This window comes from Mustela erminea, chromosome 4, assembly GCF_009829155.1.
Source record: "Mustela erminea isolate mMusErm1 chromosome 4, mMusErm1.Pri, whole genome shotgun sequence".
Classification (NCBI taxonomy): Eukaryota; Metazoa; Chordata; class Mammalia; order Carnivora; family Mustelidae; genus Mustela; species Mustela erminea.
In genome coordinates, this window is record NC_045617.1 from 14,266,932 (window position 1) to 14,294,200 (window position 27,269).

Here is a 27,269-nt window from a genome sequence, read left to right on the forward strand (position 1 = left end):
TATTTGCCTCAAACAGTTAGCTTTTTCCATTTATTTTTGCTCACAGGTCTGTGATCCAGTTTGGGGGTCATATTTTAATGGGAGTTGGAGACCTAAAAGATTTTCCTTGCTTCCTGTGAGCCCACCAATGAGTGAAAGTCACATGCTGTGCTCAGCAACTAGCTGATTTTAAGTGCAATGGCCAGTGGCATCACACCAGCTATAGTTCCTTTATCATATTTTTGAAAACATTTTTGTTTGTTTTGATATCTTGTCAAGATTCTTTTTTTTTTTTTTATAAGATTTTATTTATTTATTTGACAGGCAGAGATCCCAAGTAGGTGGAAAGGCAGGAAGCAGGCTCCCTGCCAAGCAGAGAGCCCGATGCGGGGCTCGATCCCAAGACTCCAGGATCATGTCCTGAGCCGAAGGCAGAGGCTTTAACCCACTGAACCACCCAGGCACCCCTCTTCTCAAGATTCTTTCCATTAGCTAGATACTGACTATAGTAAGGAAAGCTGTTTAGAAAACAACTGGGCATACGAGTGTTCCAATAGAGTCCCAGAACCCTGCTCATATATTAACATGTAGTCATATATAATACATCAGAGCTGTGTGGGGTAATGGCTCTAAATTTGCTCTGCACTCACTTGTAGGAGTCTCAGCCAAGATCATAAGACACAGAAGTGTGTCTAGATGTTATAAAGGAGGCAAGGAGTGACTACTCCCAGTCATTAGCTGTTTTAGGTTGGTCTTTTGTCCCCTGTGATCAGCTCCTGCACACAGTGGTCTTCCTCTGGGCATGAGTGGCTTGTGAATATCTGTACAGTTACCCATGCAAATATACCAGGATAGAAATACTATGGCCCTAGAGTTTTCTACAGTGTAAAAAGTAATGCCCTCAAGTTAAAAGGCACAAACACATATGTCTTTACGTGAGCAAGCACATATAACCTTAACATACTTAAATTATTATTTTCAGTTAGTCAACCTATAGTATAACCTTAACATTTTAATTTATATATGGGAGCCTTCATTTTTTCCCCCTTCCATCAGTGTTTCTCTTAAGGCTTTCGAATGTTTTTTTGCTTCTCTTTTCTCCAATTAATCCACTAAATCTCAATGTCCGCTAAACACTGTTAATCTTAATGGATCATTCTGGTGGTCTAATGGGTCTTTTCAGTGAGTGACAAGCTATTGGGTATTTATTCTCATACTGAGAAACAAACTAAACTATAGAAAATATGGCGTGAACCACATTTCATCTTTGCTTCTGGGTGAGAAGTTGGCTAGGAACCGTGACATACCTGTAAGTCTTTATACAACTCAGTCTACCGACAGTGAAAAACTCAGAAAACAAATCTAGATATTATTAAAATTTGTGTGGTTCTATATAGTGTACAAAGAATATATGTAAAGATCACATTTGATCTTCCCACTCTGATATCTATGGAACATTCCCTGTGCTTGTTTGAAATCTTCTAAACCATAAGAGTATTTTCATAATATTGTGATATTATTGACTTAAAAGGTGAACAAGTAGCACTGTATTGTAGTCCACATGCATTCAAAATAAAATAACAAGAGAGTAATATATACATGTGTGAATGTGTGTGTATTACCATTAAAGGGTTAAGCCAGTTGCTTTAGTTTACAGCTTCTAAAAACCAGTATATTCGAAATCAAGGAAGGAGGAAAATCCTAACAAATCTTTGTTTATAGCAGTAACTACATTTTCCTTTGGACCATGTGCCTTTAAAATGTCTGAATGCATTGCCGTGCAAGTGTCATGTGTGTTTAAAAGATGCCATAGTTATTAGATACAGCTCTAGCACAGGCCTTATAGACCAGCACCAGGGCTCCTGGACAAGGTAAAAACCTACAAGAGGCACCAAGCCGCATATGGATGTAGCTGCACGATCGGATTGTTGAGTACATTGACTCATCGGTGCAGGCTGAAAATTATGCTTCTTAGCCTCCTGTGAACATGTTTTCTCATTTTTTTTTTATTTTTTTAAATTGTATCTTAGGATCTGCTTCAAAACACAGATGCCCACAAAAGAGCATTCCATGAAATCTACCGGACCAGGTCTGTTAACGGGATCCCAGTGCCACCTGATCAGTTAGAGGACATGGCCGAGAGGTAAGAGGACAGCTGATTATAAATGAAGTGCCTTTTTTTAAATGCTTGGTGGGTGTTTTTTCCATTTCTTTTCTTTTCAATGAATTGATTTTTTTTCTTTACAGAGATGCTTTCATTCGGTACATAAAAATCGAGTTCCCGTAACATATGCTAAGAATGCCAATGTTCTAATGTATTATTGTTTGAATAATAGACCTGAATATACCCACAGCCTGGAAATCATAGAAATGGTTTCTTCAGAGACTGTATTTTTATTCAGTACTGTGAGGAACATTATGTAATATTACAAAAACAGCTTATAAAAGAAACAGATGAGAGTTGCCTTGGCAGGGGAAAGACCTAAATTAAATACTTCACTCAATCATGATTTGCCTTTAAATCCAGAGCGAGAAAAGGAGTCAGATCTCCTGATACCGATTGATCAGCCAGAGTTTAGAAGACCTTGTGCCTGCTATTATATTTAGCACTGACGTGTAACGTGTAACAGGTTAAGTAAGCACCGTTCTGTTACTATTAGTTACATTCTGTAAATTCTCGGTGTTTTATTTCTAGGTTTCATTTTGTTTCCTCCACATCAGAGCTGCACTTAATGAAAATGGAATTTCTAGAATTAAAGTACCGTCTGCTCTCACTGCTGGTTCTTGCAGAGTCAAAGCTGAAATCTTGGATCATCAAGTATGGGAGGAGAGAGTCAGTGGAGCTGCTTCTGCAAAACTACATCGTAAGTCTCCCTGGTGCTTTGAAAAAGAAATCAGAAGACACATGGGTTTAGCATTTTGAACCTACCAGTTTATTTGACACTATTATTTTTATCTGTGTTAAATGGGCTTGATATAAGTTAGCTCTTTGCAATAATCTGAAATATTCACCTATGTCCTTTGGAAAAATAGAAAGATTTTGCTCTAGTAACCATACTAAACCCTTGTAACTGGCTTTATTGCTTAGGAAAAAAAAAAAGTTTTTACATTGCATACCCATGACTTTGATTGTGAGCTCACCGTTGAAACTGAGTTAAAAATACTTATGTCATGTCCCTAAAAAACAATCATTCTCTGTTATTCACATGGGAACTATAATATGTATGTCTCCAAGTTTCATTACTTCTTGTGTGCATGCAGGAAAAGTAAAATTCTTGTCTCCGAGTCTCTGTACCAATTTAATTTTTATGGATCATCATGTATTTTGGGCTATCAGTATGAATAATTCCATATCTACATAGAATAGTAGCCCTCTATTAATGAAGATATTAGGTTGTTCTCTAACTAGCAGTTTCTATTTACATGTAATAGAGAATTATTTATTAAAGGTAGTTTATTTCTGTTAAACAACCCTCCCACAAATTTATTAGCAATACAAATTTGCTTTCAAACTTATTATGCGTAAGTCATCTCAGTCCTGTACTACTCCATTTGTGTTTAATCATATATTCTAAATGAGAAATTAGTAAATTTAAAATCTAAGCCCATTTCTAATATGACTAGTCAGAGCAGCTCTGTAACTGGTATGACTGAATGTTTGTTGAAACCATATCATTATTGAAACATTCTAGAATCAGAATATATTTTGCTACATTTTAATTAGATTTTTAAAGTGATGAATGAACAAGATGCATTTGGGAAAAAAATACATTTACAGTAGAATCTTTCTTTAGGGTTACTACAATTGTCTTGGAAATATGTGTCAAAAATGTGAAATCTGTTATGATGTGTTCCCTTATTCTAATTATTTTGGAAAATAATGAAAAATCTTATTTTTTAAGTTTGAGCAATTACTTTAGTCTTATAAGCATTAGCACAGATAAGCATTTGTATTTTGGGGTTTAGTCATGTCAGTGGTACACAATGAGCTCAGCAGGTAATTATGCAGGATCCCTCTTTGTTCTCCTGATTTAAGGACAATCAGATTGAATGCCTAATGGGATTGTTCCACCAGGTTAATGTTCTAATAAAAGGATGTTAGTAATTCTTTTTTTTTTTTTTTTTTGGATGTTAGTAATTCTCTTTGAACTTCTCAAATAAAAGATATGTAAGTAGAGAGTTATATATTAATGATTTAAAAAATTAATGTTAATTTAAAAAAAAAAAAACCTAGTTCTGCTTTCTCCATAAAGTAAAGAGAAGTTCACTAAGCTGCTGGTTTTAAACTGCTTCATCACTTTTAACTACTGGTAAACTTGCCAATTTCACAACAAATGTAGCACATTTGCATGAACATTTCTTAATATTTTTATTCCATGGTGAAAAACACCTATTTATTGCTAACCCTTCTTTTCTATGAAGGGCCTTACAGTATTTTTTTGTTTAATAGTTTTAGTAATTGTGGACTATTGAGTGTCCCCCATGAACCCATTGTGTTCCCTGTGTCATCTTGTATCCTAGTGACAACCCTAGGGCATGGGCATTTCCATGTAGTTTCACTGAGAAAAATAGAGCCTTTCAGCGCTCACCCCACATGTTCCAGGTGGCACAGTTGATAAGAAGTAGACTCTTGGTAAGAATTTGGTTAAGAAGAAGACTCAGATCCTGACTCTTCAGGATTTGAAGTCACATCATTCCAAACCAAAAGTTTCGGCACTGAACCTAACAAAATGGGCTGGGAAAGTTTTGTTACTGTTGTTGTTGTTGTTTAACTTAAAAGACCAAATAATTAAAATGATCTCCTGTAGCTTGGTGAACTAAGGAATGCAGCTCACATAAATATTAGTTACATTTAATGTTAGTTCATATTTAACAATATTTTACACTTACATACATATAGTTTGATAGTGACGGTGACAGAAATAATAATTTCTTTTTTTTTTTAAGTTTTATTTATTTATTTATTTATTTGACAGAGAGAAAGATTACAAGTAGGCAGAGAGGCAGGCAGGGGTGGGGAGAAGCAGACTCCCCACTGAGCAGAGAGCCTAATGCGAGGCTAGGGCCCAGGACCCTGAGATCATGACCTGAGCTGAAGGCAGAGGCTCTACCCCACTGAGCCACCCAGGCACCCCAGAAATAATAATTTCTGTTTAGGCATGATATTGGGGCAGAGTGGGGTGAAGTAGGGGAGATATTACAGTCTGGCCACTAGTCACATGGAAATGCGTTGAATTATAGTTCAACTACTTACAACCCATGTGACTTCCTAAATAACTTAATTTCTAGGAGACTTAGTCTTTCCCAAATTTTTAGTAATGATGATGATGATGATGATGATGATAGAATTATAGGGACTTTTGTAGGGAAGAGCGACACATATTACTTTCCTTTTATCTCACACCCCCTATAGCTTCTCTCATCCCTTTGGAATTTGTGAGAAAATAATTTTTCTTTAGGATGGACTATTTCAAAGAGTGAAGACTTCCAAATAAAATAATAAAGTCAGGTTCTTAAATCTAATCCTTTCCTTAGTTTCTAAAAAAATGTATTCTAATGAGCCATATGCTGTTCTACATCATCTATTAACCAAAGTAATATGCAGGATGTAAAAGTTCCATAATTATCTTTTCCTTAGTTTGAATTTTCAATTCAATCTTCTTCATATGCAAAAAACCCACCATGTTTTAAAGGGTTAGAGAATCAGTAAATGTGCTTCCTACTTACCTCTGTACTAGGCGCTCAAGTGTGCATCTGCCGTGTGTTTAAGAAACTCTTGGAACATACTCCCCAAATGCTTGCTAATTCAACCTGGGCCACATGCTGTTCATAAGAGATTTCATACTGTACTATAAATCAGAGATCATTGGTTTGGATTTTGCTGTCATACTTGTTCTTGACATGACCATGCTTGTTAACACATGCTCCAGTTTTACTATGGAAGAAATAGGATAATTCATTCTTTTCCATAGAAGGAGAGCTCTTGGAATCGTGGCCTGTGTGAATGCAGCATAAGTAATGTGAACACTTATTTTATTATTTGTGATTATTTTATTAATGTAAGTAGGCAAGTCTGATAAAACCTCTTCTCAAGGATGATTTCTTAAATCTTAAATTACCTGGCTTAGCTCCGTTCAAGTGAAATCAATGAATGAAATTTATGTATCTCTATATTTATCTTGTGAGAAAAGTTTGGTTACCTTCCACTAATACTTTGGATTTAGCGGGATAATGAGAGATATTCTTTTTCTTGAAGTGCCATCAACTTTAACATGGCTTATTTGTTGAACTTGATAGCCAAATGTAAACCTTATTTTTATTTTTTTTAATAATTATGTAGTTCTTTGTTTTTAAGATTTTATTTATTTGAGAGAGAGAGAGAAATGGCAGGAGCAGGGGGGAGGGGCAAAAGGAGAGGGAGAAGCAGACTCCCCACTGAGCAGGGAGCCCCTAAGCAGGCTCTGTCCCAGGACTCTGCGATCATGATCTGAGCTGAAGACAGACACTTAACTGACTGAGCCACCCAAGTGCCCTGTAAGACTTATTTTTAAGAGAATAAATTAATCCTATCATTATTTTAAATATACATTTGCATTTTCTTTTGCACCCTTCTGAGAGACTGTCTAGTTAGCTCATGGTAAAAAGGAGATTTAGCAGTCCTCCTGCTAAAATGATATTAATATGCAAAATAATTCATGCTATGAAATGGGTTTACTCTGTGTTCAGAAAGAAAAAAGTGTCAAAATAAATGAAACAGTTAAAAGGTAAAATAACAAATAAAGTATCTTCCTTCAAAAATTAATTGCCTAGTCTTTCTAATAGAAAGGCTCAAAAACACTTTAATGAGTCCCTACAACATTTATAATATTCTTTAAAAATCTCCTGTTTTTACCCTTGGAAATGAAACGAAATAAACTTTTCTCTTGTTCATTTGTAATTAATTTGTAAACAATCCAAGCAAAAGCATATTTAATGAAGTCTGTCCAATATAGGCACTGTTTCCCATTCCTCGCACACTTAGAACAATTGTTTTCTCATTAGCTTCTTGAAATTTGCTCCAAAAATAAACAGAGAATATTTTTTAAACATTGCCAAATATATTTATCTCTTCAATTGTCTGCAATTTCTTGCACATTAGGTGTAACTTTCCTTTTCTGAACAAATTATGGTATATGTTCATTTGGTTTAGTTATTCCAAAATTAAATTGCCATAAATTACTCTTTCCCTAGTTGGGGAACAGGGAGGTTAAGGGAGTTGAACATGAGGCTAAATAATCACTTAACCAATTAATTGCTTTACTTACCAAGGTAATACAGCCTGTTAAAATATTGAAATAAGTGTTCCTCATGGAACCCTTCATTCCAGGTAACTCGCAGCTTTTCCTAGTTACTATATTCCTGAAAAGTAACTTATATATAGGTAAAGTGCTTTGTAAAGATGAAATGCTAGAAATATATTATGCATGGAATGTTTTTAAGTGTTATCTTAAAATATAAAAATTTATCAGTAAAATTGAGGGAGTCTATGACATTATGAAGTTTTATATCTGCACTCAAATATTTTACATCTGTGTATTAAAAGTATTCATGAACATATCACACTGGACTTCAGCTGGTTTTTAAAAGCTAATTTTGCATTTTATAATAGAAACACTTATCAAGTATTTTACTGGGTTCAAATCATAGGAACTAGTTGTACTATTAAAACGTTGATAACTATATTTGCATTTTTTTTTCTTACTACAACAGGACTAATCTTCAAAACAGGGGTTATTTCATATTTTCTGGAGTTAACAATAAAATTTACCTAAGGGTTTCTTGCGTGTTCTAAATTGTATTGTGCCCATTTGCTGATGGTGGCTCTGTTACATATGTAAATTACATATAGGTATAGACATGGCTTATCTGTAATTTTTACACTTGTGGACGGGCTATGTGATTATTTAAAAATTTTTCTGCTTGTAAACATTTTTTGTACTATTTATTTTAAAGGAAGTGTGCAATGTGCCATTTATTTATAATCCAACTTCCTCAGAGCCATCATTCACCAGAATTAATGTTCAAAGAGCAACAAAATCCCACAGCTCAAACACAGTTGGACAAGAAAATGTTCTTCCAAATTTAGTGCTTTCTAAATGTTAGCCCCAGGTTGTCTGGAGAGACTTCAGTCTCTTCTAAAAACAAACCCTTGTGTGGAGAAATAGAATACTTTCTCAATAGTGCTGAATTAGAATTAAAAGTGTGGAATCAATTTATAGTCTCAGAATAACCAGATTATTTTATAGCAGTTGAATTAATTTGCTGGGGTTTTTTTACAAGTGTGAGGCTGGCAAATTTGGGCAAAATACCCTTATTCCTCTCTTGAAGAAATGGACTTTGGTATTTCTTCTTATGCCTAGGGTTTGCCATCTTCTAACCACTCCCCCTTTCTAGTCTTTTATAGAAAATACCAAGTTCTTTGAACAGTATGAAGTGACATACCAGATCTTGAAACAGACAGCAGAGATGTACGTCCAAGCTGACGGGTCAGGTAAAACACATGATAGAACTGGCTGAACTGTTGAATGCAGTATAATTTAGAACCTACAGGTTTCTGTGATCAGATTTTTTTTTCCCTGCTGAATCTTTCTGTGACCATGCCATGGGCCTGGAGAGCACATATTGGCTTCAGTCCACTTGACTTTGTGCAATGCCTGTCTGACTTATATAATCGTACTGTGTGTGTGTGCATGTCTCTGTGTGTCATCTTCTGAGAAGAGGCAAAACAAACAAACAAACAAACAAACAAAAACCCAAAGCATTCATTTTCTAAATTGCTATTTTCTAAACTATTTTCAATTCTGATAATTAGATAAAAAAGAGGTAACTTGAATATTATCAAGTGAATGAAAAGTTAGTGTGAAGGCGCATGTTGTAAAATATGTTTGCTTCATTGTAAATATGTCTATCATGTTTGTCAAAAATGAATTACCGCTTTTGTGACCAATACTAGATATGTGACCATGTATTTGAGTGCATATAAAATGTGAAAAAATACATGTCATTCATTGCATTCCCATTTATCAAAAATTTTAAATGTATTATCACTTTTAATCTTTATAAATGCCTGTGAATATGGTATAACATATTCCCGGCATTAGCTGAAAGAAATTGTAATATTTCATCTTTTAACTTTATAATCTAAAGAAGAATTATAAGAAGAATTATAATTATATATAATATAATATATAATTATATAATTATAATTATAAATAATAATTATTTATGATTATAATTATAAGAAGAATTATAATTGCACAGTGTATAGACCATAGGGGAAAAAATAACTTGGTGGATTTAAAATATAAAGTAAGAGTTATAATTTGTTGTATCTGTCTTAGTGGAAGAAGCCGAGAATGTGATGAAATTCATGAACGAAACCACTGCCCAGTGGCGGAACCTCTCGGTAGAAGTCCGAAGCGTTCGGAGCATGCTGGAGGAAGTAATTGCTAACTGGGATCGATATGGCAACACTGTGGCCAGTCTTCAGGCCTGGCTAGAGGATGCAGAGAAAATGCTAAATCAGTCAGAGCATGCCAAAAAGGTAAGATTGCCTCTCACCAAAGGAAAGGAATACACCCAAGCTTAACAAGAGACATAGCAGAGTTCTCTAGGGAGTGTTACATATTCACAAATGGGACTCAAGATTCTTGACTTTGCCTGCTCTCAGCTTGATAAATTATTTTAGGCCAAGAAATACACTGCTTTATAGAGGTTATGTTAAAACAGTTCCCTCTCTGATCAGTTCAGTGTTTTGCTTTTGCATTCAGAAAAGCAGGAACCTATGGAGGGACAGCCAAACCCCCAGGAAGCCCAGGGGGCAACAGAGGTCGGTATACTTACCATTAGGTCTGTATGTGGAGGACACTGATCTCTGTGGATTTCCTCATTTTGGAGAGGACAACATAATACTGATTCTGTGTAATGACACACACCAGCTGGACATCTGGATCATCAGATTTTTTTTTCTCTTTGGATATTCTTTTTTTGGATTTTATCAGCCCTCCGACAAGGGTTGAGAGTGGCCAAAGTAGGCAAGAGTGATATTTTTTGTTCATTTACAGGTGTATGTATGGGTTTAAGAGGTACCGTTTTACTTTAATGTCACATACATTAAAATGTATAAAATGGATTGACTTCTGTATATGTACTTCTTGTGCTCGCTTCGGCAGCACATATACTAAAATTGTATATGTACTTCTTAATGGGAACTGATATTTTCTCATGAAAAATTAATTTATGTGTAAAAGATATTAAAATGCCAGGCTTCCATTAAAAAGTATAGTAAATACATTAGAATTAGTGCTTGCTATCCAAGATTGGTTCTTCTATTATTGTGTTATGCAAGTAGATGCATAATTTTTAAATGTTTAGCACTCTATATTTCACATAGATTAAATATTCTTGTGTTGTTGAGGTTGATAAGAACTGTATGCCCATACAGATTTTGGCTTTTCTGATTAGACTGGCAGTGCCCTAGTAGATGTCATATGTGTTCATTTCATCCAAGGGATTATAACCACCAGAAACAGAAGTGTTCTCTTCTATTTATGTGGGAAGTCCTCCCACATATGGCTTATAAAATAGATTTTGAATTATCTTTGGTATCCTTGGTTTTTACTGTGGTATGTGTGTATATGTATGCACAAGCACATATATATTAACTTGAAATCAGCAGAAAACTACTTCATTGCCAAGTCAGTAACCTTAAACAAACAAGAAACGATATTACTGTATTAAGTCTTCTTTGGCCCAGATTTTTAATTTTTAAAAAATTGCCTTCAATGATTTATATCCATGATAGTTAATTATCTTCATGTATTATATTCAGGTTTTAAACCCAAAAATAATAGGTCAAAGTTTGTTTATAAGTTTTAAACAAAACTATAAATTACTGTAAAATACCATACCTTTTATATGACCCTGGCTCTGGTATTTACCTGCCCAAACACTATGTACACATCCTTTACACTTACAGAAATTCAGTTTTTTCATCTGTAAAATAGGAACAACAGAAAATGTCTATCATGTTTCGTTTTGTCTTCAGCAAAAGTTATGGCAAAAAATAAAATTTTTTCTTGTAATAAGACACAGCATTTTTAGTTCCCGTTTTTTCTTTAAAGATTTTATTTATTTATTTGAGAGAGAGAGACAGTGAGAGAGAGCATGAGTGAGGAGAAGGTCAGAGGGAGAAGCAGACTCCCCATGGAGCTGGGAGCCCGATGCGGGACTCGATCCCAGGACTCCAGGATCATGACCTGAGCCGAAGGCAGTCGTCCAACCAACTGAGCCACCCAGGCGTCCCTTTAGTTCCTATTTTTGAACCTCTTTACTGAAAATTGTATTTGTAAAAAGCGCTAACATTTACCTTAAAATGTGTGCAAATTTAGAACAAAGATACTTCTCGTAGTTTGGTTACTTCCATATCCTTTATTAATTTTTGGTCTGTGGTTTACAGTAGTGTGCATGGTTTATTTTATAGGATTTTTTCCGAAATTTGCCTCACTGGATACAGCAGCATGCTGCCATGAACGATGCGGGCAATTTCCTAATTGAAACGTGTGATGAGATGGTCTCCCGGGATCTTAAACAGCAGTTACTACTGTTGAATGGGCGATGGAGGGAGCTGTTCATGGAAGTCAAGCAAGTGCGTCCTTCAGTCTCTATATGCTCAGAACATGCACGTGTTATAAACGTGGAGGTGCACAGTCTGTTTAGAGACTGTCTTATTGTAGCATGGGCTTATTTAGGCAGAGTATAGATGTGTTTAGAACCTTTATGTTTATTTTGGGCCCTTTATTCTTTCCCTTTTATTATAGAGGAACGTTACAGAAATATATGGTTTGTTGAAGGATTCTACTGACATATGGAGCCTATAGATATGGAACGACTCGTGTTTGAAATCATAATTCTTTGCTTCTATGCTAGTTCCTTTTTTTTTTTTTTTTTCACAGCAATTGGACTTCCTTCAAGTGTATCTAAAATAAGAATCAGAAATTAGTATCTTTCTTAACGTATAGCAATTCCAGAGAGTGTGTGGATGTGAATGTTACAGGCTCCCAGAGGTTCGACTTCATGGTTCTTCATGTTGTGCTCCTCCCGTTTCTTCACAGTATGCTCGGGCTGATGAGATGGACAGAATGAAAAAGGAGTACACAGACTGTGTGACCGCCCTGTCCGATTTTGCAACTGAAGCCCTTAAGAAAATGTCTGAACCCTTAGAAGTCTCTTTTCTTAATGTCAAGTTATTAACTCAAGACTTGGAGGTGAGGGGGGGTTTCTGGACAACAAAGTGAAAACCTGTTCTGTTGTGAGACGGAAGATCGCCGAAGTTAACCCAGACCATCGCCACGTTGTCCTATGTCTCTTGGGCACCATTTTGACATGTGTGCCTAACCTGATAGGCACTTCCAAATTGAAAAAAGTGCACTTAAATAAAAAAATCTATTTGGATTGTTTTTTAAGGATATGTTTTGACATAGATTAACTTCAGAATAGTTTTTTGATTCAGAGATTTTCTTTTCTACAACCGAATTACAAAGGACTAGGTGAAAACAGGAAACATCTACTAATTGTACCTCTACATAAATGCCTCTTCTACAAAGTGTTGCCTAAATGATTTGTGCTCTTTACATATTTTGAATACCTTACAGCTCTCAAAAATGAAGCAGTAAAAGAATATTTAATGACACAGAAAGCTTTTCTAATACACTATTAAGTGAGAAAAGCAAAAAAATTGTATCTTTTTTGGTAAATATAAAAAAATGGGTATAAAAATGCACAGGGGGAAACATTAATGATGTGTAGTGATGAGGTGTGGGTCTGGTTATCACTGTGTGAGAAGACTACGTAATTAACATTTTTTTATTATATCTGATTTATAAATTTTCTTTGATGACAATGTGTTACTTTTTTTAAGAAAAAGTAAGTTGTGTAATTGTGAAGGTCAGAGGAATTGGCCCAAATTAACATAATGTTTATATACTACATTAGCACACATATTTTGAAAGTGTACGGATTACTTCAGCTTGTCCGTATGTTAATTTAAGGATTCACAGTGACTTCTGAAGGAAAGGTTTTATCAATTCATGTGACATTACCGATAGATCATAAATTAGCAGTAAAGGAAAGCAGTAAGTGGAATCTCCAAAAATTTATTAGAAGTATAGGATTTTATACAGTACATATTGATTTTTGTCCAAACTTCTGTGGAATCCTGAAATGAAAAGGAAATGTACCGTGTATACCTTTGACTGTTTCAATGATTCATGCAGGACATTGAGCAGAGGGTACCTGTAATGGATGCCCAGTACAAGATGATTACCAAGACTGCACACCTCATTGCCAAAGAGAGCCCCCAAGAAGAAGCTAATGAAATGTTTGCAACCATGTCTAGGCTCAAGGAACAGCTAACCAAGGTGGGAACACACTTAAATGCATGACACACCGTGGTAGACCGACGCTGCCTTCCGTGTGCGTTACGCCTCCTCAGTCACACCCAGGGGCAAATCCTTTACCTGTTAAGAGATCATGCTTTTGTTTTTTCCTGGGATTCTTGATTTAGTAACTCTGTCATTTAGTAACTTTGTCATGAGTTTTAAAACTGAAACTATGGAGCTGATGTCATGTATTACCCCTGTTAATTTAGAAATACTAGGAGCTCTATTTAGAAAGATAGGTCTGCTCTGGAGGAATCAGAGGCCAGTTGAACGTGATAAAACAAAGGCAGGGGGAGAAAAAGAAGGGGAAGGAGGAGGAAGAAATCAGATATTTAAATGAGAACGAATTCCCAAATGCCCTTTTGTTGAGTTTTATTCGATATCCCCCGGCTCTAAGACTCTTTATGCTATTTTCTGCTGGCATGGCCACGAAGCAGCGAAAAAGTCTGCCCTTCCCAGCTCATGGAGCTGACTTTAAACTTAAGATCTATACATTTGTACCACCTGTGTCCAGGGAAGCCTGTGGATACCAAGCGCTAGCCATAAGACTTTGCTGTTCTGTTGAGGGACTTTCCTTAAGAACTTTGGAAGTTCCATTGGGATTTTGTTTATGTATCTGCAGTTAAAGATTTTATGAGGATGGTATTGTTTGTGATGGGGTAATTAATTTCTGACAGAAGAAAGGAGTGACTATATAAATGAAGAGGAAATTCTTGTAATGAAGAATTGAGAAACAGAGAAAAAGAAAGCAGAGAAACCTGTTATTTGGGAGGGAGAAAAAGCAGAATGAGAATAACCTACATGAAGTCAGTAGTGGAAAATTAATGAGGAATAAATGAGACAGGTGAAAATATGAAGAATATGGTCTTGAAAAAATGAGAAAACTTCATTTGCCAAACTGGTATTAATTAGAAGGTTAATTTCTAATTCTTTTTATTTTAACATTGAAGTTAAGATTAATTATAGAGATTGGGTAAATTCAAGGTCGATGTTGTTGATTTGATAACCTTCAAGCTTTTAGAGCCATATCTTGGGCTTGTACATCTTAGCTTAGGCCACGTTGATGATTTAGGGCTACCTCAGAGAAAGCAAATCCCACCTGTACACCCATCTAAGTTGTTCAGCTTTTTGAAACTGCTCCTTCAGTTGTGGCATCTTAGTTAAGTTTCTGACTGTATCCAGGAAAGATTTCTAAAGCATACTTGATTTTTATGCATATGCAGATTGTCTTCATTTTGTTCAGAGTCATTTCAGCAGAGCCTTGTTGCAGTAGATTTCTTTGGTGAGTTTATCCTTCAGGCAGGGTATCCTACAGCATGAGAATGTTTATAATTTAAGAAAAAAGAGAATGGCGGGGCATCTGGGTGGCTCAGTGGTTTAAGCCTCTGCCTTCGGCTCAGGTCATGATCTCAGAGTCCTGTGATCGAGCCATGCATCGGGCTCTCTGCTCAGTGGGGAGCCTGCTTCCCCCCTCTCTCTCTCTCTCTGCCTCTGCCTACTTGTGATCTCTCTCTGTCAAATAAATAAATAAAATCTTAAAAAAAAAATAATGGAGAATGGTGGACTAACAAGTACTCAGTTTCTTTTCCTTGGCTCCCAAAAGTATGAATAATATTTGGGGAGCAATTCTAAGTAAAATAAATGGGGACAAGGAGATCTTAGAGAATGACCTGGTCCTGGATTCTAACATAAAGGTGATCAGGCAGAAACTTAATGGATCTCATGATCCTCAGGAGTGTATGGCCTCAGTATTAAGATTAAAGAATGCAAGTGCATGAAGCAATAAGAATTTTTTCAAAGACAAATAACAAGAGGGCTGAGTCAGTTCCGACTAGAGAGATATTCCCTGGCATGTGGACCTTGTAAATAAGTTGGTACACGACTTGTTCACTTGGGATGAGTTAGCTGATGGGCAGAGAGTAGGGAAGCATGCAGCTGGGGGAGGTGGAAAAGCAGAAGGTCTGCCTGGGAAGAATGAGTCAGCAAAGTTACAGGTTTGACTAGAGTTAAGGATTCAAGTAGTAGAGACCCAGAAAATGAAGTTGGAAGGTCAGTCTAGAGAATGTAATTCATGGTCTCCGGTCAAATTCTGAGGCCAAAGTGAAGAGGAGCTGCATAGTTTAAGAGATGGAATTCGATGCCATCTGCCTCACCAACAGCATCATTTAGATGGGAAAATGCCATCCAGATGGACCGCTTAGAGGAATCTTCATGGGGAATTTCTAGCATTTATTTGTCTCAGTGATAATAGTGGTATTGTTTTTTATATGAAAATGTAACAATACATAGGAAATATCATTCAATAAGTGTCTTTGGAGATCTGTAAGCACCAGATGACAATGTTCCTGAAGACAATGTTCCTCAGAACTGTGAACGGTGCCCTGAGTTTGTGGTAATTAGTGGCCTTTAATAGAACTTTTGTCTTTGTATTTTTAAAGGTCAAAGAATGTCACTCTCCACTCCTTTATGAGTCTCAACAGCTGTTGATCCCACTGGAAGAATTAGAAAAGCAGATGACACTCTTTTATGACTCACTTGGGAAAATCAATGAAATCTTAACAGTTCTTGAGCATGAGGCACAATCCAGTGCTCTTTTTAAACAGAAACAACAGGTAAGGAGAAATCCCCTCGAGGAGACAAAGTTATTTTACAGCGTGTGTAGCAAGACTGAGATGGTGCTTATAGTGGGAGAAATTCAGTTAGGACAGGAAACATTTTTCTAGAATAGCATTCCTGAGTGGCTGATGGCTCAGTCAGTTAAGTTAATCATGTCTTTGGCTCAGGTCATAATTCCAAGGTCCTATGACTGAATCCCGCATCACTGGGCTCCCTGCTCAGGGGGAAGTGTGCTTCTCACTCTCCCTCTGCTCCCCCAGCCCTGCTAATGTACTCTCTCTCTCTCTCTCTCTCAAATAAATAAATACAATCTTTTTAAAAAAATAGAATAGCACTGGCATCTCAAAACAAAAATATACATCTGTCCAAAGATGACACCCCTTTCCCCTAACAAGAGAACAGAAGTTTTATCTGTCTATTAAATTTATATAGAGTTAACTTTTTATAAGTAAATTTTAATTTAGATACTTAGATATATATAAAAGCAAACAGTTGCATTCCATTTCTATCCAGTGTCTGTAATCTGTGTCTTATGAGATCTTTTCTTTGCATCTAAGATTAAGTCTGATTATATAGTCATAAAATTCTGGAAATGTGTGTCGAGTGATAATCCTTTTTCTTTATGTCTCATTTTTAGTAAGCAGATCTCTATGCAGAACAGCTTTGCACTCTTGCAGTTAATTGACTTATTTAGTTGGCTTATTATAAATGACCCTACCCATCAGAGGAGTGTGAAATTTAATGGGCAAACGGTCTACCACGCATTCCCTGAAACAGATTCCTGGAGGAAGGGCGGCATCACTTAGCAGAAAGGGCAGAGAGTATCTGAAATGAGTCAGACAAGTATTCAGATCTTAGATCTGATACAATAAATTACAAAGCCTTGATTAGCTTTTATTTCCTCTCCTTAGTTGAGAGCTTATTATGGAGATTACATTATCTGTTCCACAATGTAACTGACACATAGTGGCACATAGTTGGCACTCTATAACTGGTAGCAATTATTTTTATTTTTATTATCTTATTATTGTTCATAGTAAAGCCATAATGCTTATACCACCAAACCCTATTCTAGTAGGTTCTTGTCATATTAGATAACGATTGTCTTTCACTCTGAGTCACAGTGCCATTTCTTGTATTCTCAAATTGCTGTAAATTGCCATCAAAGAGGTAAGTGCAGCAAATTGCGTAAGACTGAGGAATCACAGACCTGTACCCCTGAAACAAATAATACATTATACGTTAATTAAAAAATTGCCATCAAAGAATCCTTCCACAATTAAAATAACATTTAATATTTTAGTAATGATAGTATTGATAATATTTAATAATATCGTTCTAACATATATTACTCTTTTGTATCCTAAATCTTCAAAAGGAGAAATATGTCCTGACTTCCTTTTGCCAAAACAAATAAAACCTTGGTCTTAGTACTTGCCTCTGGTTACCAAAACTGGTATCCAAATGAGCAGTTTGAAATACTTTTCCAAAGCTGTTGAGGATGTCGAAATGCAGATAATGTGGCTTCAAGTTAGAAAATGACTGTTGGCCTTGGGTTGGGCCAGATGATTTCCGTGCTGCCAGTTGCAGAAATCACTATGATGCCAGGTTACTAAGCAGAGGTGGAAGGCATGGGTCACCATGGTTTCTCATCCTGTGAACATGGGACAACTGCCGCTCCTCCCACACCCACCTGCCTTTGTGGTTAGGATATGAGGTCCACCGTTTTGTTAATGAGGTTGACAACTGATGAACCTTAGGAATTCAAATGTTGTGCATTTGGGGATACACAAATAATACATCATTTGCGGCAGCTCTGTCAGTGAAGTATGTGCACTGGCATTAAATTTATTTAGTCAGATTAAAACCTAATACGTTGACTGATTTTGTGATTGTTCTCTCATTAAATCTTAGGCCTGGGAGTTGGACACATTGCAGGCAAATAACAATTTTGATGGCCTTTTGGTTTCTTAATGTTAGTAACACAGGCATGAAATTAAAAAAAAAAAAACAAACTCAAAAAAACTCAATGTGACATTTAAATGCCTCATATAAAAAGCACTGACTTTAGTGATTTCTTAAAATTCAGATCTTCTCAATGAAAAGAAACACTTCCCTGTACTTTTGGTTTTACTTACAGCTGACTAAATGCCTAAAAGCTCTATAGTGTTGTTCTTCGTGTTTTGTAATGGTTCTCTTTCCTCCTCTTTCTCACCCTTTTATACTATTGTTATGGGCTTCGTGTCCCTGTAGGAGCTGTCAGCTTGTCAAGAAAGCTGTAAGAAAACCATGACACAAATTGAGAAAGGCAGTCAAAATGTTCAAAAATTCGTGACCTTGAGCAGTGTGCTAAAGCATTTTGATCAGACAAAGCTGCACAGACAGATTGCCGATGCCCATGGTGCTTTCCAGGTAAGCTTGCTCCCTGCTACGGAGACCTGAGCCAGGGAAAATACAAAGACGATATGTCGTCCTCATGTTTCATGCTTTCCCTCTTGCTAAATGCCTCTCCTCCTGAAGTTTGGAAGCAATCATTTACTTCTTCTTTTGCTGATATTCATAATGTCAAAAGAAGTTGATTACTCTCATAATAATGAAATGTATTCCTTCCAAGTGTTGTTGTTTATTTTAAAAGAAACAGTACTCTTTAACAAAATGATGCTTTCAGTAACGAGAAAGCAGCATCACATTGGCATTATTTCTTAAATCAAGAATATGGTGAAGAAAATTGGAGACTGGAAGAAACATGTGGAAACCAATAGTCGCTTGATGAAGAAATTCGAGGAGTCTCGAGCAGAGCTGGAGAAGGTGCTGCGGATGGCACAGGAGGGTCTGGAGGAAAAGGGAAACCCGGAGGACCTCCTGAAGAGACACACCGTGAGTTTGTCCCTCCTGGGGCACTTGACCTGAGGACACATTACAAGTGGTCTTGAGTGAGAAATTAAAAACAAACAAACAAACAAAACAAAACATAACAAAAACTCTGTTCTAGTCTTAAGTTTTTGAGGCAGCGGGGAAGCAGAGGTGAGTTAGGAAGGCTGAGACATTTTAGATTATTAGAACCCAAAACATGGCAGCAGCAAAAACAACAACAACAAAACAACCTTTAAGAGCAATTGATGAGCTGCCTTATAATTGGACATTCCAAAGCCCCTGAAGTGGTAGAGAGTTACTGGATGTATAATGAGGCTCTCCTGAATTATTTAGCTGAGAAATTCTTGTATAACCAACATATTCCCTTTAAGAGATCATTTTAGGTGGATGGCTAAGTCTTTGTGCTCATTTCATGAATCCGCCGTATCAAAGTGTGAGTACCACATCCCTTGAAGCTTGGTAGCTGATCCACAACTTGTCCTGTTGTGAAGTCATCTTCCTGTTAATCATACTCGTTTCAAACATATGGGTACTGAAAATGTTAGCAATCTCTTAAATGCTCTGTAGAGATTAGGGGCCCTCTGAGATCATGTATTTTGAGCTCCGTTTCTTGAAATTCCAGTGGGTACTGGTATAAACCACGCTGTCATATGATGACCGCAATGTATTAGTGCCGTAGCTGGCTGAAGTTCGGGTTGATGTCTCTGGCCACTCAGCATCTCCTTCACTGATACTTGGTCATGCACATAGGTACACATGTGCTGTATGGGTCTTTTTGATCTGCAATTAAAATATACACAGATTAGGTGGCTTAAGCAACAGGCATTTATTTTCTCACAGTCCTGGAGACTGTAGGTCTGAGATCAGAGTACTCGCATGGTTGGGTTTGGCAAGGACTCTCTTCCTGGATTGTGGGTAGTCACTTTCTTGCTGTGTTCTCATAAGGCAGAGATACATAGGGAACAAGACCTTTGATGTCACTTGTTATAAGGGCACTGATTCCATCATAAGGGTCCTACCCTCATGACCTCATCTAACCTGATTACCCCAGCGGCTTCGTCTCCAAATATCATCACATCGGCAGGCTATGGATTCAATATAGAAATTTGGGCAGTTAGTGGGGGGGAGCCCACAGTTCTGTCCATAGCATGTGGGGTCATGTTGTACTTGTTTGAATGTAGAAATGGCTCATAATGAATCAGCAGGGCCTGAAACACATTAAATTAGGGTATGAGGAATTGTGAGGCTAAATGCTGCTTCTACTCTGCTCTTCTGACTTTACCAAAGAGGAAATGAAAACTCTATTCCTATGGAATCAAGGTTTTAGACCCCTTGGCCTTCCAGAGTAGTCTACCAAATTTGAAAACTGCAAAGATTTTTTTTTTTTTTCTAAAAAAAATGAAAAGCACTAGTTGAATTTCTGATGTGGTGGCTTCTGACTCATAACTATAGATAATTATAGTTCATTCCTGAAAAAAAAAAGAAGAGTAGTTGCCAGGAAGGTTTGAAGAGGGCATCAGCTGGCTGAGGGGCTTGTGTAGAGGCACGATTGCTTAACTGGGTAGTGTCTGATGCTGCCTTTTATTCTGCCCGACACTCTTACCCACTTCCTCCTCTCCGAGCCAGGAGTTTTTCAGTCAGCTGGATCAGAGAGTGCTCAATGCTTTCCTGAAAGCTTGCGACGAACTCACCGACATTCTCCCTGAGCAGGAGCAGCAGGGTCTGCAGGAAGCCGTTCGAAAGCTCCATAAACAGTGGAAGGTGAGTCAGGACATAATGGGACACACGCATAGGTAGGTGTCACGTGTGATGAGAGAGAGCCTGAGCGTGTTAAGGTTCAATTGTAAGAGAAATGTGGAAATTCATGGAAAACCACCACAGCTACTTCTCCCATTGAAAAAAAAACTGAACTTGAATAAAACAATGAAAAAAACGTGACAGGATTTTGTTTTTCTTATTTGTTAATAGCATTGATTTTCTCATATTACTCAGTAGTGCTCTCTTTTCCTGAGTATTTTTGGGGATAAGAATGACAAGGGCATTTTACTTACTCGGTAACATTTGGTGAACCCTTCTCATCTAAGTAACTAAGGTATACTAACATTTTATATACTAAGTATGTAGTATACTAAGGTATACTAACATTTTGTTGTTTTTAAGGATTTTACCATCTGGTTTAGATTATTATGATCTAAAAAATATAAATATGAACATTTATTGTTTAAGGGCTCAGTGACAAACACAAAAGCACAATCAATTTCTCCAAAGAGCTTAGAGTTAATTATCTCCAGTAGGAGTTAATTATCTCCAGCAGGAAATAATTAGTTGCAGATAATGAAAGTATAATGCATAATAAGCCCCCGCAAATATAGGTAATACTTAAGAAAGCTTTGGACGAGAGAAGTGGCCCCACTTGGAGAGTAAAAAGGAATGAATCACGTAACTAGTTGTGAGCTAGGATTTTATTCATTTATTTATTTATTTATTTATTTCGGCCAGTTAGCCACTGTATAGCACATAATTAGTCCTTGTTGCAGTGTTCAGTGATTCATTAGTTAAGTATAACACCCAGTGCTCATCATAGCACGTGCCCTCCTCAGTACCCATCACTCTGTTACCTCCTCCCCACACCCTTCTTCCAGATTGTTTCTTGGGTTCTCTAGTTTCTCATGGTTCATCTCCCTCTCTGATTTCTCTTTGGATTTCCCTCCCTTCCCCTGTGGTCCTCTGTGCTATTGCTTATGTTTCATTATGAGTGAAACCATATGATAATTGTCTTTCTCTGTTTAACTTACTTCACTTAACATAATCCCCTTCAGTTCCATCCATGTTGATACAAACAATGGGTATTCACTGTTTCTGATGGCCGAATAATATTCTCTTGTGTATCTGGACCATATCTTCTTTATCCATTCATCCGTTGAAGGGCATCTTGGGTCCTTCCACAGTTTGGCTACTGTGGACAGTGTCGCTGTAAACATTGGGGTACATGTGCAAGTGGGGGATGTAGGGGTTCACTTGACTTGTCTAACCTGAGTGCCCCACATTGAGCTTGTCACAAGGAAGCTGACTCTAGAAGCTGCATGCCAGGGGAGAGCTGCAGTGTAATGGAGACCCACCCAAGGCTGTCGTCTTCTAGCTAGGCTGGAGGAAGCCTGCCCTAGCAGCAGATTAATGAGTGCTATCACAAGGGAATAGCAAGTGACGAACTTCATGTGCATTACGTGAAGTGCTCACAGGGTCTGGAAGATAGGCAGCTAAAATATTCTCCATCAGTTCTTGATTTTTTTTTTTTTTTCATCTCAGTAACATAGGCTAAAAAATCAACTCCAAGCACAGAAAAAACACAGTTAAGGACATATTTTGTTTACATGCTAAATTTGAAAATTAAAAAAAGATTCTTAAAGAAACCCAAGCTTTTTGAGATGTCTTTAAAGCCTAACATATCATAAATATATTGTGGAATGGAGACTCTAATGGAAAGCTGTAGTTAATGTAGATAATGATGTAGTTTATGCTTATATCAAAAAAGAACATAAAACATTTCATGTTTGATGAGGCTGGCTTATTTTCTCAAGGAATGCTCTAAGGAAGAAGGACAAGGCAGGTGGTCAAATGTGTGGCCTGTTTGATCCTGGCTTCTTTACTAGTAAAGTTTTCTCTTTGCCCTTTGTGTAGTGAGTATACCTATGTTCTTCCTACCTCACAAGGTCGTTGACAAAATTAAAAAGGACATATGCCAGGGAGAGGGTATGTGGAATCAGTGCATGGTTTACATATAGATTCAAATCTAGCTTTTCCACTTACCCCTGAGCCTCAATGGTCTAACGTATAAAGTAGAAATAGTAATACTGTGTGGGGCTATGGTAAAAATTAAAAAGAATAATTATTGTGAAAAATCCGACCGTGCAGGTTGAGAGAATTCATTGTGGTCCCAGTCTTTGGAAAAGTACAAATCACAGCAGCCAGGTGCAGTCGATAGTGATTAAATCACATTGGCCCCAAAGGGAATATTCTTGGACTTTTGTCACTCCAGTTGAAAATGTGTATGATTGGAATGGCATCATATTTTTTTAATCTTCCTATGGAATGCAGGATCTTCAAGGAGAAGCCCCATATCACTTGCTTCATCTGAAGATTGGTGTGGAGAAGAATAGGTTCTTAGCTTCTGTAGAAGAATGCAGAACTGAGCTGGATCGGGAGATCAAGCTGGTGGCCCAGGAAGGCAGTGAAAATATCATTAAAGAACACAGGGTACGTCTGACACACCCCAAGTGCAGGCATGAAAAGTCACCTTGTTACTTAAAAGATTTATACCTGATACTTTGGTTTCGGTCTGAAAACACGTAATAGCTTAATTACTGTATACTAGTAGACTAAAGGGGAATCGTCTATGAAAATATGGAAGTATTGTGTGGATTCTCACAGGCAGTTTATCAACGGTTTTTGCTCATTAGATTTTCTTCAGTGACAAAGGTCCTCATCATCTTTGTGAGAAAAGGCTACAGCTTATTGAAGAACTGTGTCTGAAACTCCCAGTCCGGGACCCGGTAAGGAACACACCGGAAACCTGTCATGCTACTCTGAGAGAGCTCAGAGCTGCCATCGATGCCACCTACATGAAGCTCGTGGAAGACCCAGACAAGTGGAAGGACTACTCTAGCAGGTAGTTGGGGAACAGAGATGGACATGGTCTGTCCTAATACTTGTGAATTCAGAGATCATCGCCCAACAAGAAGTGACATGTGTTTCCTCCAAAGCAATAAAGAAAATCAGATTGTGTGACCTTGCCCGTGCTCTTACATAAAAATGCTTCATTTAATAAAAAAAAAGAATGGGTTTCAGTCAGAAACAGGGTCAAACCCTTTATTTCGGGCGCCTGGGTGGCTCAGTGGGTTAAACCTCTGCCTTCGGCTCAGGTCATGATCTCACGGTCCTGGGATCGAGCCCCACATTGGGCTCTCTGCTCAGTAGGGAGCGTGCTCCTCCTCTCTCTCTGCCTGCCTCTCTGCCTACTTGTGATCTCTCTCTCTGTGTCAAATAAATAAATAAAATCTTTTTAAAAAAAAAAAAAAAACAACCTTTATTTCCAAGGGGCCCAGATATTATCTCTCTGAAGCACGTTTGGCAGTTCCTTCCTCCTGGATATCCTCATATCCCCAGAGGGCAACTTCTGCCTCTGGGTTCTGTCTCAGTCTGGGGGAGATGGATGAGGCCAGACCCCAGGTGGTGCCTTCCACACTCCCAGGTGCTCAGGCCCCGGGAACATACCTTTTTCCTTAGCTGAACTCCATCTGCTTTGCTTTCGCTTTCCTCCAAGTAACTGCTCAGGAGAGCCACCCCTGCCCTGAGCTTCATGCCAAAGGGGCAGTTTCCAGAAAATGTGTTCATTGACTTGCTAATCAGTTGATTGTTATATTTCCATGAATAAATTCCAAATAGAAAATGTATTTTATCCACTGAGATATTGTCTCCCTTTAATTAGAGAATACTTTTGATATTTCAGAATTTCCGAGTTCTCATCTTGGATATCTGCAAAGGAGACACAGTTGAAAGCGTTTAAGAGTAAACCCTTCGATACTGCCAACCACGGAGAGGTTAAACGTGCTGTAGAGGTTAGTTCTGGGCCATATTTTTCATAATAAAAAAATTAATGGTAGACAGTCTGACTAACTGATGTATTGTTTTCTATTTGTAAAAAAATTAAATTGCTGAAAAAACAATCCTAAGAATCCTCATGTTACTGTGGAGAAGAACAGGGGACTCCCCCATTGAATCATTCTTAGCTTTGAGATTTAGTCCTGCTTAGTTGTACCTCTCATATGTCTTTAGCTAATGGAAAATCCTGAGAAGAAAATTGCATGCATGGGCGTATAACACAGCAGAGATTTAAGAATTGTTATGGAAAACAAGAACACTGGAGGTTTTTATACATTTTCAGCCACAGATCACAGAATTGGGCGAAGTTTCTAAGTTTCATTTCTATGTCACAGTTAGTCTGGATTGATCAGCTCTTTAAGCATGGGCACAGCCTCATAAACCGAGTCAGGTGACAGAACCCTAAGCCCGAACCCAGTTCACGTTCTGTGAATGACATACAGCAACCCTCTCATTCTTAGCGTGGCTCTGCTCTGTTTTGTAGACACACGCCATGGTGAAAATCCTTATCTTTCAGCATTTTGAACACTTGTAAGTCACATAGCTGCTGTTAATGAGGACATATTTCCTTTTTATTCCTATCCTCTGAGTTTCATGTTATTCTCTTAAATTTATAATACCATTAAATACTAGAGATGCTCAGTAATATCATATTATACCTATAGTAGGATACTATTATTGGCTATTGGTTGCAGTTATATTAAAAAAAAAATGCACAGCTTCAAATGAAGAGACCACTTGGTTCTGGAAGCGGTCATTTTCTGTGGGTGTGAATTTACCCTGTATGGTCTTCTGTAGCAACTTGCATGGTTTCCTCATGCTTCCCAGAGCTGTGTAGGAGGAAGACGTTGTCCCAGTCAGCATTCCCACGGTTCCCAGACCTCACAAGGGCTGAGGCCCCAGAATCTTTCCAGCATTGTCCTGGTCAATATGCCTTCCCTTCCCAGATTGGAGCTGTGCTCCTTTTTGCACATCGTACTAAGTGGGTTATTGACTTCCAAGCTAACAAAAGCGAGGCAGAAAATATAAGTTCATGAAGTTAAGTTCAATTTTTAGGGCATCCATAATAGTATTCAACAACTAAACTCTTCCAATAAAAAGAAATCTGCTCTCTAAAAAAGGGATTCTTTCAACCTTTTTTTTTTTTTCTAAAAATACAATGTTCCTACCAACTAACAGAAAATAATATGTGTTATAGTTCCCAATTTTGGTATCTCATTTTCTTCTACAGTACTTTTAGAGGCATCTTTATTTGTGCTCAAAGGGAATATCTGTAAATATCTAACCATCTAATTATGAACTAACCATCTAGTTAACTTTTTCGATACAGAGTATTGATTTTACATATTAGGTATTGGCATTGGGGAAATATTTTCTTTCTAGCACTTGTGAACTTTTGTTAAAGATGTGAACAAAAAGCAAAATAAGCAGGCATTACTGGTGAGTGAAGGGCTCTCTTGGCTCCACTGTCTCCACTTTCTCGGTCTGTGTCCATTCTGGATTCACAGTGTATTCTGTTCATTCCAGGAGATCAGGAATGGCGTTACCACAAAGGGCGAGACTCTCAACTGGCTGAAATCCAGGCTTAAAATTTTAATTGAAGTTTCTTCTGAGAATGAAGCCCAAAAGCAAGGAGACGAGCTGGCAAAATTATCTGGTTCTTTCAAGGCTCTTGCAGCTTTGTTGTCAGAGGTAGATCATTTGCTCACACTCTAACTAGATAGTTTTGAGTGAAGAATCTGGAGGGTTCTTTGCTTTGGGTTGGGATTACACTGTAATTATATGAAGGAAGTATAGTTCAAACACAACAGTTAAGATACTTATTCATATGAAGATTGGTGGGGAAGATATTTGAACTGTGGTGTGTGCCATTATCGGATATGTTAGTTCAGAGTAACAACCTGTATTTAAAGTATGAAACTTACCAGATATACACTTTTTACTCTTACTAAAAACATTGTTTCATGATCAGTTGAAGGTATATTTTGGAGGTTAAGAACCTAGACTTAGGAGTCAGATGAACCCAGAGTTATAGTTTAACTCTGATAATAATAAAGTAAATAACTCTGATATAAAAATAAAATACAGTTTAACTCTGGTAAAGTTAAAAAAAACTCTGGTAATAATAAAATATTCAATGTTCACAGACCAGTAAAATCTATTTTATGCAAGACTTATCCATTTTAAACTTCTTGATAAACATTTCAGTGTTTATATTCCTATATGAATTAAAATAGACAAACCTATTTACTTCATTTCTAGTAGGTCCCTTCTACCCTCGGCGAGAACATTTTTACCGACCAGGTTGTCATGCATGTCTAATGAGTCTGTGCATGGGAAGATAACTAAGAATGGAAAGTTGAAGAGACAGCTACCATTATTTCTTGAAGTCATTTATGAACTTGCATGGCAAAATGATCATCTAGGTGACTTAAAGTTCCCTGATTCTGAAGATTTGGAATTCTCTGGAGAATTCCCTAATCTAACATAATTTGGTCAATTAACCTTTTATATTTTGAATGCATGTAGATCTGCTTACGACCCTAGCGGTGAATTTACATAAGCCCAAAATACTCTAAAGTGCACGTGATTTTAGTTTTATTTGTGAATTTTGATATGATATATCATTTTTTCTTAACAGTTCTTGACAAAATGAAAATAGTG

The 27,269-nt window shown here is 37.2% G+C and overlaps 1 protein-coding gene across 16 annotated transcripts in view; it reads left to right on the forward strand.

The window, feature by feature from the left end:
- Positions 1-27,269, forward strand: part of SYNE1 (spectrin repeat containing nuclear envelope protein 1) — a 462,745-nt gene that overhangs the window by 147,126 nt on the left and 288,350 nt on the right. For all 16 annotated transcript variants that reach the window (XM_032338689.1, XM_032338697.1, XM_032338702.1 and 13 more), the window contains 15 exons: positions 2,010-2,122; positions 2,675-2,843; positions 8,413-8,509; positions 9,360-9,562; positions 11,501-11,665; positions 12,132-12,284; positions 13,293-13,436; positions 15,896-16,069; positions 18,327-18,485; positions 18,786-18,950; positions 20,574-20,708; positions 23,043-23,201; positions 23,405-23,613; positions 24,454-24,562; positions 26,133-26,297. In XM_032338689.1, the coding sequence (XP_032194580.1) occupies positions 2,010-2,122; positions 2,675-2,843; positions 8,413-8,509; positions 9,360-9,562; positions 11,501-11,665; positions 12,132-12,284; positions 13,293-13,436; positions 15,896-16,069; positions 18,327-18,485; positions 18,786-18,950; positions 20,574-20,708; positions 23,043-23,201; positions 23,405-23,613; positions 24,454-24,562; positions 26,133-26,297 (2,319 nt within the window). The remainder of the gene's footprint in view (positions 1-2,009; positions 2,123-2,674; positions 2,844-8,412; positions 8,510-9,359; positions 9,563-11,500; positions 11,666-12,131; positions 12,285-13,292; positions 13,437-15,895; positions 16,070-18,326; positions 18,486-18,785; positions 18,951-20,573; positions 20,709-23,042; positions 23,202-23,404; positions 23,614-24,453; positions 24,563-26,132; positions 26,298-27,269) is intronic.